The 10,296-nt window shown below is 33.9% G+C and overlaps 2 protein-coding genes across 2 annotated transcripts; both read right to left on the bottom strand.

The window, feature by feature from the left end:
• Positions 1–896: 896 nt before the first annotated feature.
• Positions 897–3,996, bottom strand: LOC144545275 (uncharacterized). Its single transcript, XM_078293868.1, has 9 exons — positions 3,206–3,996; positions 2,676–3,021; positions 2,285–2,383; positions 2,073–2,201; positions 1,868–1,924; positions 1,658–1,746; positions 1,450–1,549; positions 1,247–1,345; positions 897–1,149 (listed from the first exon to the last, which is right to left on the bottom strand). The coding sequence occupies exons 1-9, from the start codon at positions 3,811–3,813 to the stop codon at positions 1,087–1,089; spliced, it is 1,590 nt and encodes a 529-aa protein (XP_078149994.1). The 5' UTR covers positions 3,814–3,996; the 3' UTR covers positions 897–1,086.
• A 1,304-nt stretch (positions 3,997–5,300) lies between these two features.
• On the bottom strand, positions 5,301–10,016 carry LOC144544968 (calcium-dependent protein kinase 20-like). Its single transcript, XM_078293529.1, has 9 exons — positions 9,548–10,016; positions 8,901–9,205; positions 8,256–8,379; positions 8,026–8,169; positions 7,789–7,941; positions 7,598–7,713; positions 7,060–7,227; positions 6,159–6,389; positions 5,301–5,800 (listed from the first exon to the last, which is right to left on the bottom strand). Exons 1-9 carry the CDS (start codon positions 9,783–9,785, stop codon positions 5,645–5,647), a joined length of 1,635 nt encoding a protein of 544 aa, XP_078149655.1. The 5' UTR covers positions 9,786–10,016; the 3' UTR covers positions 5,301–5,644.
• Between the last annotated feature and the right edge of the window lie 280 nt (positions 10,017–10,296).

Raw genomic sequence — 10,296 nt, 5'->3', positions numbered from 1 at the left:
GGACGGTTGATATCTAAAGGAAAAATTTAAGTTACCTTTTGTGATAAGGGAAAAAGGGAATTGGGGAAGGCAGAGGATCACGGAACCGAGACAGCAGTCAAATTGGGTTAAGAGTGCGAGTCAAATCAAAAGCGCTACCAAATCGGTAAACAATCCTCTCCAGGTTATTTCACTGGATGCGTCCTTTACATGAATAACACAAGTCAGCATCAGCAGAAACGATCTTTGCGGTAACTTTATGGAATGGAGAGGATAGTGGAAAAGTAAGCGCACCACACTAACACAGCACGAGCGGCTCCATTTTTTTTCACCGGATTGAAGGATAGATCTTCTGTGGACTTGAAATTATAGTGCTTACATATGTAGATAAGGACAGTTCTGTCTCCGAGTTCTGAGTTCTGACAAGGAATGCTATGTCTTTGGATTTTGGCAATCTATCTATTTATCCCTTTCGGTAAATTTTTACCGTACCCATTTGGTAGAATTTATTTGCGAGTAAATAACTTTTGGGCATGAAAATTATTTATTAGTGGATCTTTAAGCTACTAAAATAATATAAAATTTTCAATTTCATGAATTTTAATTACATCTTTTTAAGAGTTTATTATGAGATTCGTAAAATAATAATAATAATCAAGGTTTTTCGTCAAAAAAAAAAAGAAAAGAAAGTCATTTAAAATTAAATATTTTGAAAAAATGAAAACAAACTAACAATTTTACCTCATGCAGAGAAAAAAAAACCAACATTTTTTATCTTTGCTTTTTATTTTATTTAAAACTACTACAGAAAAAAAAAAAAAAAGATGGACATCCAGACTTTCAGCTTCAAACTACCAGTATATATACAGAGAAACCTTTTTACAAAATGAACCAATAAAACCTAAAAATTACCAGAATAGTAAAAACTATCACATTTTATAACAACAAAACAGTTCATACAGAACATAAAACAAAGAGCAGATATCATTAGTTACAAGAAGAATTACTTCTGCATGGAAACTTATCCAAATTGAAGAACTCTCTTCAATAATAGCATGTAAAAGAGGGGGCATATCTGCAAAAAAAACCTCTTTTTGCAGTGAAAGTTTAGGTTAGAGCAGATTTGCACACTGGACAAGCATTCCTTCTCCTCAGCCATGTATCAATGCACTGTTCAAAACAAAAATATTTCCAACAGCTTATTTTTTTTCACTAATTCTGCTGTAAAAATACTGGTAATGGGCGAAAAATATGCATATTTTTTTACCTCTTTATGAAATTTATGTAGGCACGGTAAATGCCGCATTACTTCTCCAGTATCAGGGGTCTCTAAGCATATTGCACATGCATCCTCTGCTCTACCTCCCTAAATATAGATTATAACAGATTATAGATATTCATATAATATCAAGTAAAAAAAAGAAGCAAATTTACTTCAGATAGTATAACAAAATTAATGTTGAAACAAACCATGATTGTAGAAATCGGTAAAATGTTGATCTGGCTGTCGGTGGCCCCCGCATGATTATGATTATCTTCATCTAGTGTCGACAGAATCTCATACTCATCTCTATTATATACAGAGAGACAGAGAGAGAGTACTCACTACTCAGGGAATATGTTTAAAGGGTAAAACTGTAAATATGCCCAAATATGAAATGAAGAGAAGAAAGATTACGCATGGAAGCCTGAATAAATATCACCCGAGATGTCGATATCAGTTTGGTTTTCGAAGGCTTCTTCTAGTGCTTCCAAAATACTTAATCTCTGTGTAAATAATTCAACAAGTAAAATCAATAAATCAACAAAAAATAACAATTTTGTCACAAAAAGCTATTATTATTTTTCTATAACAGTAAACTTTAGACAAAAAGAAACAAGTAATTACTGTGTCCATATCCATGTTAGAACTCCTGAGCCCTCTCCGTAGTTGAGTTATAAGCAACTAAATCATAACACAAAAAAAAAATATAGATATACACATTGTCAGACTCAAAAAAAATATAATAATTTTTTGTGTGATTGTTACAGATAATTTTAAACTTTTAGGGTTGCTGGACATATTTTGGTACAAATAAACAAGGAAAGGTTACCATTTCATAGTCCATATCAGGGCTGTTAAATCGCATCTGAGTCCTCCTACGATTTGGAATTTGCAATGGAGGTCCCTCAAAAGGAAAACGGTGATTGTGTGAATACAGATGCTCCATGGATTGATCCCTCTGGTAAAAAATTAATATCAATTTTATTTATTACTGCCTATTTTCACATCAACTCTATAAATTTAAAAAAAGAAAGTATTTACATTATTCACTTCACTACGGTTTCTTCTAAAAGTAGTGATGTCATGATCAAAATCCTCATCCGCTTCTTGTAAAGCTCTTGCTATTATCGCATCATCATCCTATGAAAGAATAATAATCAATATGACATTCTGATACTATACCTACAAGATATGATATTAATTCGGCCATATCAGAGTGACTGATGCTATACCAGAAACAAAAAGATTTCTAATTTCTTTTGTCCCATTTATCAAAGTTTTTGATTAAGCACACTACTGGTACAGTAAGCCAGTCCCAAACCGTACCAGAAACAAGCTGAGCTATTTAGAGTATCAGAATTTTATTTAGTGCCCATTAATTTTTTTATTATGCCAGCATCACACGAATTAAATTGGGTACTGGTATGAATACCTCTTCGTCAGATACATGAAAATTTTGGGCCTCTTGATTGAACTGCTCCTGGAGACGCCGTGCCAGTATTTCATCAGACTCAACCTGAGTAATTTTTGCATTTTGGTCCACAAATTCTTCATTATTTAACTTGGGTTCCTCCACACTCCAGTATTCTTCACTACAAGAGTCTTTTTCTCTCTCTCTTTCTCTCTCTTCTTCCCCAGAGCTATTAACTATAGTTAACTTTTGACTAGGGTTTGATGAAGATTCCCCGAGATTCGGTTGATCGATTCTGTGCTTTCGCTTTCCTGTAAAATAATTCCTTCTTCTTTGATTTAAACCACGACGTTTTTCATTACATGCACTGCATTATAAGCCAAAAAAAATTAGGTTGTCAGATAAGTTAGTAACAAACTCAGCAATAATTTCTTGTATCAGTATCCAAATCATCAAATATCATGCAAAATAAGAAACATCATATGATTTCCCAATATGGTAACACCACAAATATTCTCCTATTGTTTTGAGAGAGAGAGAGAGAACAGGACCTGGTTTCTCTGTGTTCATGCAGCATTACTCCAGCCTCTGATTTGTGGGCACCACTTGAATCACTCAACCCAAGTTTTCCTTTTCCTTTCCCTTTATCATCTACTATGCCCACAACCTGTTCGATGGAATGCCTAGAAGTGCCACCGGCATCGTGCCTTGACCCATTAACCTGTAACACATTTTCTGGTGAAATACAACCATTGCGTACCAGTTTGTTCTTTCGATTTCGAAACGGTTTGCTCCATTGAAACCGTGACCCGTTAACCTGGGAGTGGGACCCACCAGTACCATGGTCTACAATACCCTTCCCTCTGTCGCTGACTTCAGCATGTTTGCCAGGGTCATTTATGGTATTTTCATCACCTTTGCTGCTTAGAAGACGTGCCTGCCTAGCTAGTTCAAAATACTCATTGGTATCATGGTAAGAGAAGCCGCTTTTGGTACGATTTTGGTGGTGTTTACCGGATTTACCGCCTCTCCGGTGGTGGTGGCCATGCTTGCTTCGGTTTGAATTCCACTGAGAATCCAAATCAAGGTTGATTCTTTCATGGTTAGAATTGATCGGGATCTCTTCATCGAAACCCGCGTCAGAATCCGAATCAACCATTATATCTAAAGATTCACAAGAAAATTCGATACCTTGTTAACCAGTTGAGAGAGAAACCCGATGGGGAAATGATAAGAGAGAGAGAGAGAGATCGGCGAAAACCGGAGGAGGAGATCGGCGAGGCGGGAGAGTCGAGAGGAGAAAAGAGAAGAGGGGCGAAAAAAACTGAGGCAGGAATTTAATTCGTACACCGGGTTCATGAAATTCTTATCACCTGAGGTCGTAGAAATTATTCTGTTTGTATTAAGGCCGTCCGATCCATTTTGGCACGAATATTAAGTTGATCGAACGCCTAAATCTAAACAGAAATATTATGTTACCTTAGAGGATTTGGAAAGCGGAGAAGAGAGAGAAGTGGGGCAAAGGAAACTGAGGCAAGAATTTAATGCGTAAACTGGGTGCATGACACGATTTCCCCGAGACCGGTAAAGATTTTAACAGTGTGGGTTTGGCTTCACGCAGCGCACGCATTATATAATCTGAGTGATACATATGGTTCATCTGCTGCATAAAGCCATAACTAATCTGTTAAAATATTTACACCCTAATAGACTGGAAAGCAGAGAAATTTAATGCGTACACCGGGTTCATGCCAGGACCCCCCAAGATGGGTGGAGATTTTAAGTAACAGAGCAGTTTTAGTTTCATGCAGAAGCGTACTACTGACGATTATAGAATAAAACTGTGATGCATAATGTTTATTCGCTGTGTGAAGCTAAAACTAATCTGTTTAAATATTTACCCGCCCTAGACTGAGCAGAGAATTAGCCCAGTGACTCTATTGTCCCACTTGTAAGTTGACATAGATAATCAAAAGCCGGGCGCAGGGAGTATCACCAGTTAAATCCAAGATTAAGTATCCCATTATTACAGAGGTATAATATATTATATTATTTGTAATAAACATATTAGCTCTGATTCGTCGCTGACACGCGTGTCAGAATAATTATATCCATGCTAGCTTTGTATGGGTTGTTAAATATAATAATTGGAGATTTTGTAATTTGTGCCTAAATATGTGTGCACCAAGTTTAAAATTCTAAATATATATATATACTTCAATAGTTCCAAAGTATAATAATTGGGATTGTTAACAATCTAAAAATACTCTAGTATATGAAACAAATCTTGAGACCATTATATCTTTGCGTATAACTAGTGATCATAATCTTCTAGTAGTTAATTAATTATTAATTGCTCACTTTTTTTAACATAAAGTAACTAAAAAATACAAATATTTATAGTAAATATCTTAACTTATCTTTTCTTTTTTCTTTAAGAGTAGAAAACATTAATGACCATGTTCTTTAATTAATTTATAGTGTATATGTTAGTTGTGACGATTATATCACCTAACAACAAACCCCAATTAATTAGAAACATGAATGTCACATGCAATACTTTGTATATATCTATATAAAAAATTGATTGATGTTTTTATAATTACTATAAATAAATTTATACAAGTAGTTAATAATATATATACTATAAATTTCAATTTTGATGATAGTATTAGTATGAGTTGAAATATACTACCAATTAATTATACAAAAAGATATGGCGCTCATTGTCAACAACCAACAAAAGCTTCAAATAATACTAACTCTATTCTAATAAATTATAGCTACAACTTCTCCAAATGCGAGATCTTTAAAAGAAATTTTTAAAAAAAAAAAATCTTCAAGAAATAAACCCCATTACATATACAATTTGACATGAACAATAAAACACAACTCAAGGAGAGAACAAAAAAAAAAAAAAATGTCAACCCAATAAACTTGGAAACAAGAAATATTTTGGGCGTAATATATCTGTATATATTTCTTTTTTATCATCTCGAATCCATTACTACTTGCAACGATCCATCTTTTTGGAGCTTCAAACTGAGCGTGCTAAATCGCTCTCGGGAGTATTGTCTCGACGCCTTTCTCCAATCGGTACCGGCCTTCATCATAGCCGCAAATTCTTCATAACTTATCTTCCCATCCTGTTATAAATAAATCAAAAGAGATATCTAAAATCAATCTCTTTCATAGTTTTTGTATAGTTATTGAACTGGTACAATAGGAAATATCCATTATTAATTTACCATATTAGTTTTCTTTAATTAAAGTGGCTTTCACCACCGATTTCATTAATAAAAACGAAACCTACAGAGTTATCAGACACTGGTTCTGAACTTCTGGTACCAGTCTGTCAGTTCACAAAATAACATCACATAGTACATAAAAGCTTTACCAGATTAGTTATTAAACCAAATTAGTTATTAAACCAGATTAACTAACCACCAATCACATGGTACACCCGTTATTAATTTACCAATCATTGCCTTTTAAAAAACTGACCTTATCCGTGTCGACATCATGGATGATGGCGTTGATGACCTCATCGTGATTGGGGCCCGCTTCGTCAGCCAGAGAAGTTCTCAACTCATCAATCTCAATGTACCCACTTTTGTTCTGATCGAAGAATGAGAAGGCTCTTTGGAGATAATCGTCATTTCCTATCCTTCTCAAATGAATTGATAGCGCCACAAATTCTCCATAGTCTAATACCCCATTTCCATCCGTATCAGCCTGAAAAAATTGAACAAATTATGATAAAAACAAACAATACAAAAGCTTACTTTATCATAATTTTTTTATATTTTTTAGAATTTTTTTACTATTTTTTTTATAGGTAGAAAATCACTACTTTTGAATGATTTTTTACCTATCTAAAGAAATAGTAAGAAAATTTCCAGAAAATGTAAAATTGTATTTGCCAGAAAAATTGAATTCTAAAAACAAACAGTAGTTCTTTTCATATTTCTTTCTTTCTTTTTTTTAATTGTTCTGTGTGGGCCTTCTTGGTTGCTCTTGAAAATTTCCAAATGGAACAACTAAATTCAACATTTTATATTTAATGTTTTTAAAATGAGTGAGGCTATGGTACTATGCATAGCGCAGATTGGTCCATACTATGGATCAATATTTTCATTTTCAGAATCCAAATAATCGATATGAAATGTTCAACATAATTTCTATATGAAAAATTGAAAATGTATTTGCAGACTAAATTTTATATTTTTTAGAATTTTTTAGATAGATCACTACTTCTGAATAGTCTATAGAATCTTTATATCAAGTAATTTTTCACCTATCTAAAAAACAGTAAACAAATTCAAAAAAATGTAAAATTATACCTATAAATTCTAAAAAAAATCAAAATAGTGATTTCAGTAACAAAGAAAGAGTAAATACTTACAGCATCCATAAAAATTTGAACATCAGATTCCGGAATTTGATGACCAAGCTTATGGAAACCAAGTTTCAATTCATCGAATGAGATCATGTTATCATGATTCAAATCCATTTTGTTAAATAATTCCTTTATATCAGCAGCCTCTTCCACCGACAAATGTTCAGCTATCACCTACATTTTTTACAAAAGAATAAGAGATCAGGCCTCTTAATAGATAAATTCAAAGGAAATAACTGTTTGCCCTTAAAACAGGCCAATTAAAAAACTGAATATTTCTCTTAAACAAGCAAGCCACAAATTTTTTAGTTTTTTTAATAAATGGTAAAATGGGTATTTTGTAAATTTAAAATGAGTTCTAATAAAAGAGGCAATTAATTGGGTAAATTTGTGGGTTCTTGAAATTTAGAGGGGGGAATACATAATTTCGATGTCTTTGAAGGGTACACGTGAAATCCCCCCTAAATTCAATAACCCAACACAAAATAACAAAAACCACAATGAAATTTGTAGGGGTGAAATGAAAAGACAAAAATAGCCTTACTCTGAGAGCCCTCTTTTTGAATTTGTTCATGACAGAGAATTGCTGAAGCCTTGCTCTGACAGTCTCCCCTAAGTTAACATTCGGTGCCTTCTTGATATTTTGCAACCAAGGATGATCTACAAGGGCATATCTGTCAGAATAAATTTACTGTATAAGAAACTATAGTTTTTACTGGCAAAACACTTTCATACCGAGAACTTGCTGAGCTGTCAGTCGATTTTTCGGGTCAGGATTTAGCATCCCTCGTACCAAATCCTTGGCATTGTCAGAAACCCTAGGCCAGGGTTCTCTTTTAAAATCAATTATTGATCTGATAATAGCTTGTGCCACTCCTTGTTCCGTTTCTACATCACAGAAAAATTAACATAAATTCACGAAAAAAAATTCAATTTTTAGAAAAGAAAAATACACACATAGAGATATTTTACCTGCCCAAAAAGGAGGTACACCACAGAGAAGTATATACAAAATTACACCGGCACTCCAGACATCCACTTCGGGTCCATAATTTCTCTTTAAGACCTCTGGTGCCATGTAATATGGGCTCCCAACTATTTCATTAAATCTCTCACCTAAATTTCAAACAAAATGTCAGAAAAGAAAATACAAAACTTGAAAAAAAAAAAAAAAAAAAGGATTTTTAGAGTAAGAAACCGACCTGGTGTGAAAAAAACAGAGAGGCCGAAATCAATAGCCTTGAGAGGTGCCGTTTCCTTTTTGTTGCCAAATAAGAAATTCTCTGGTTTTAAATCTCTATGCATCACTCCATGCTTGTGACACATCTGTTTCATATAAAATAAAAATAAATGCATCTATATTTCATTAATATAATGAGCAGTAGCAAGTGTAATGCAATAATATTTCTAGGATTAAACCAGCAAAGGTGCCAGATTATCTTTTCAGATAAAACGCTTATTATAATATCAGATAGAACATATTGAGTGAATTTAATGTATACCCCTCAAAATTCTCCAAATTACGTATTCCCCCCCTCTAAAAAGCCACTTAATTATGTATATCCCTCAAAAATCAGGAAATGTACTTTATAAATTTAAAATGAGTTTCAACAAAAAATTACTAAATTGGGTAAATTCGTGAGTTTTTGAAATTTAAAAGGGAAAATATGATAACTATGAATTTTAGAGGAGGGGGGGGAGTTATACGTAATTTTGAAGTTTTTGAGGGGTAACAATGTCAAGAGTACTTGCATAAAAAGAAGCCTACTTCTCAAAATTCTTCACTAACCTTTAACAAGTCTACTATTTTTTAATTTTTTTCACACAAAAACAAAAAAAATTCTGACCTGAACCACCTCAACAATAGTTTTTGTAACAACAGCCGCTGCTCTCTCTGTGTAGTGGCCCCGCGCCACAATTCGATCGAACAATTCACCGCCTTCACATAATTCCATAACCAAATGCACTGCCATGTCATCTTCATAGGTGTCTTTTAAAGTGACGATATTTGGGTGAGTTGGCAAATGCCGCATTATCTCGACCTCACGCCTCACATCCTCTATGTCCACTTGCGTGCGAAGCTTCTTCTTGGAAATTGACTTGCATGCATATTGATCGTTTGTTTGTAACTCTGTGCATAGATATGTTACACCTGGCAAATCATATATATAGTGGCAAAAAATAATTAGAATTTGGAACTGAGGGGGAACTAGAATTGCTTAATTTTACAGAGATTAAAAAATATTTTATTTATTCAATACCAAAGATTTTTCAAGTTGGGATCTTTTTAAGTAGAGAGAAACACCTGAGACCAATTTTCTTTTCTTTGAGAAATGTGACAAGAAGTAATTAAAATTGCCCAATTTTACACAGAGTAAAAATATTTAATTTATTGAAGTTGTGATCTTTAAGTTGAGAAAAACTCTAAACATAAAAATTGAGTAATTTCCCAACCAATTCCTAAAACTATTCAAAATAAAGAAGAACTAATTACCAAATTCACCACGGCCAAGCTCTCGGCCGAGTTGATACCGGCTTGATATATCTCTACCGGTTGGATCTTTGAGCACTGTGACCTGAGGATACCCTGAATTGGGTGCTTTGTTGTATTCAATGGAGAAAGGATTTGGTTTCTTTCCTTTCTTCTCCTTTTGCTTCTTCTCCTTTTGATCTTTCTTCTTCTCCTTTGGTCTCTTCTCAGCACCGTTTGGCGTTGCACAACAATTCCCCATGATGCTTTAAAGTTGGTGAGAGATTTGATTTGAAAAAAAAAAAAAAAAACCCACCAAAATCAAAACCAAATCTAAGAATTGGGGTAACAGTTCTTGATTTGGTGATAAGAAAGATTTGATTTTGATTTTGGGGAAGAATTGAGAGCAGAGAATTGGTGTAGAGAGAATTGAGGAGGGAAATAGCAAATTGAGAGAGAAGTTATCGGAAGGTGGTTACAATCCAGAGAGAGAAATAACCAAAAAATAAAATCTTGTGTGTGAAATCGTCAAAAAAGGCAACGCGGTTGGACAAATTGGGGAATGAGAGAGAAAGTTGAGAGAACCATATACCTTAAGTACCACAAATTTTGTGTTTAGGTCTTTACCGTCAGATCTGATCTGCACGAACATTAAAGACGTCTCATGCATTGCACCTTGTCCTGGATTTGGATCGGACGGTTAAGATCAAAAGAAAAACATTGTGTTACTTTAGAGAATGCGAACTGTGTACACACTGCGTGAGACGAGGTAT

The sequence above is a fragment of the Carex rostrata genome, chromosome 27, assembly GCF_964058835.1.
Source record: "Carex rostrata chromosome 27, lpCarRost1.2, whole genome shotgun sequence".
NCBI classification, from domain to species: Eukaryota; Viridiplantae; Streptophyta; class Magnoliopsida; order Poales; family Cyperaceae; genus Carex; species Carex rostrata.
The sequence above is the reverse complement of the archived record's forward strand: the minus strand, read 5'-3'. Positions and strand labels throughout refer to the sequence as shown.

Coding starts and splice junctions, on each gene's coding strand:
- LOC144545275 (XM_078293868.1), bottom strand. CDS start 3,813: ATGGTTGATTCGGATTCTGACGCGGGTTTCGATGAAGAGATCCCGATC. Junction 2,202..2,284: donor ACCGTAGTGAAGTGAATAAT/GTAAATACTTTC, acceptor ATTTTTTACCAG/AGGGATCAATCCATGGAGCA. Junction 1,346..1,449: donor TACCGATTTCTACAATCATG/GTTTGTTTCAAC, acceptor ATCTATATTTAG/GGAGGTAGAGCAGAGGATGC.
- LOC144544968 (XM_078293529.1), bottom strand. CDS start 9,785: ATGGGGAATTGTTGTGCAACGCCAAACGGTGCTGAGAAGAGACCAAAG. Junction 7,714..7,788: donor GACAGCTCAGCAAGTTCTCG/GTATGAAAGTGT, acceptor ATGCCCTTGTAG/ATCATCCTTGGTTGCAAAAT. Junction 5,801..6,158: donor ATGATGTCGACACGGATAAG/GTCAGTTTTTTA, acceptor TATTTATAACAG/GATGGGAAGATAAGTTATGA.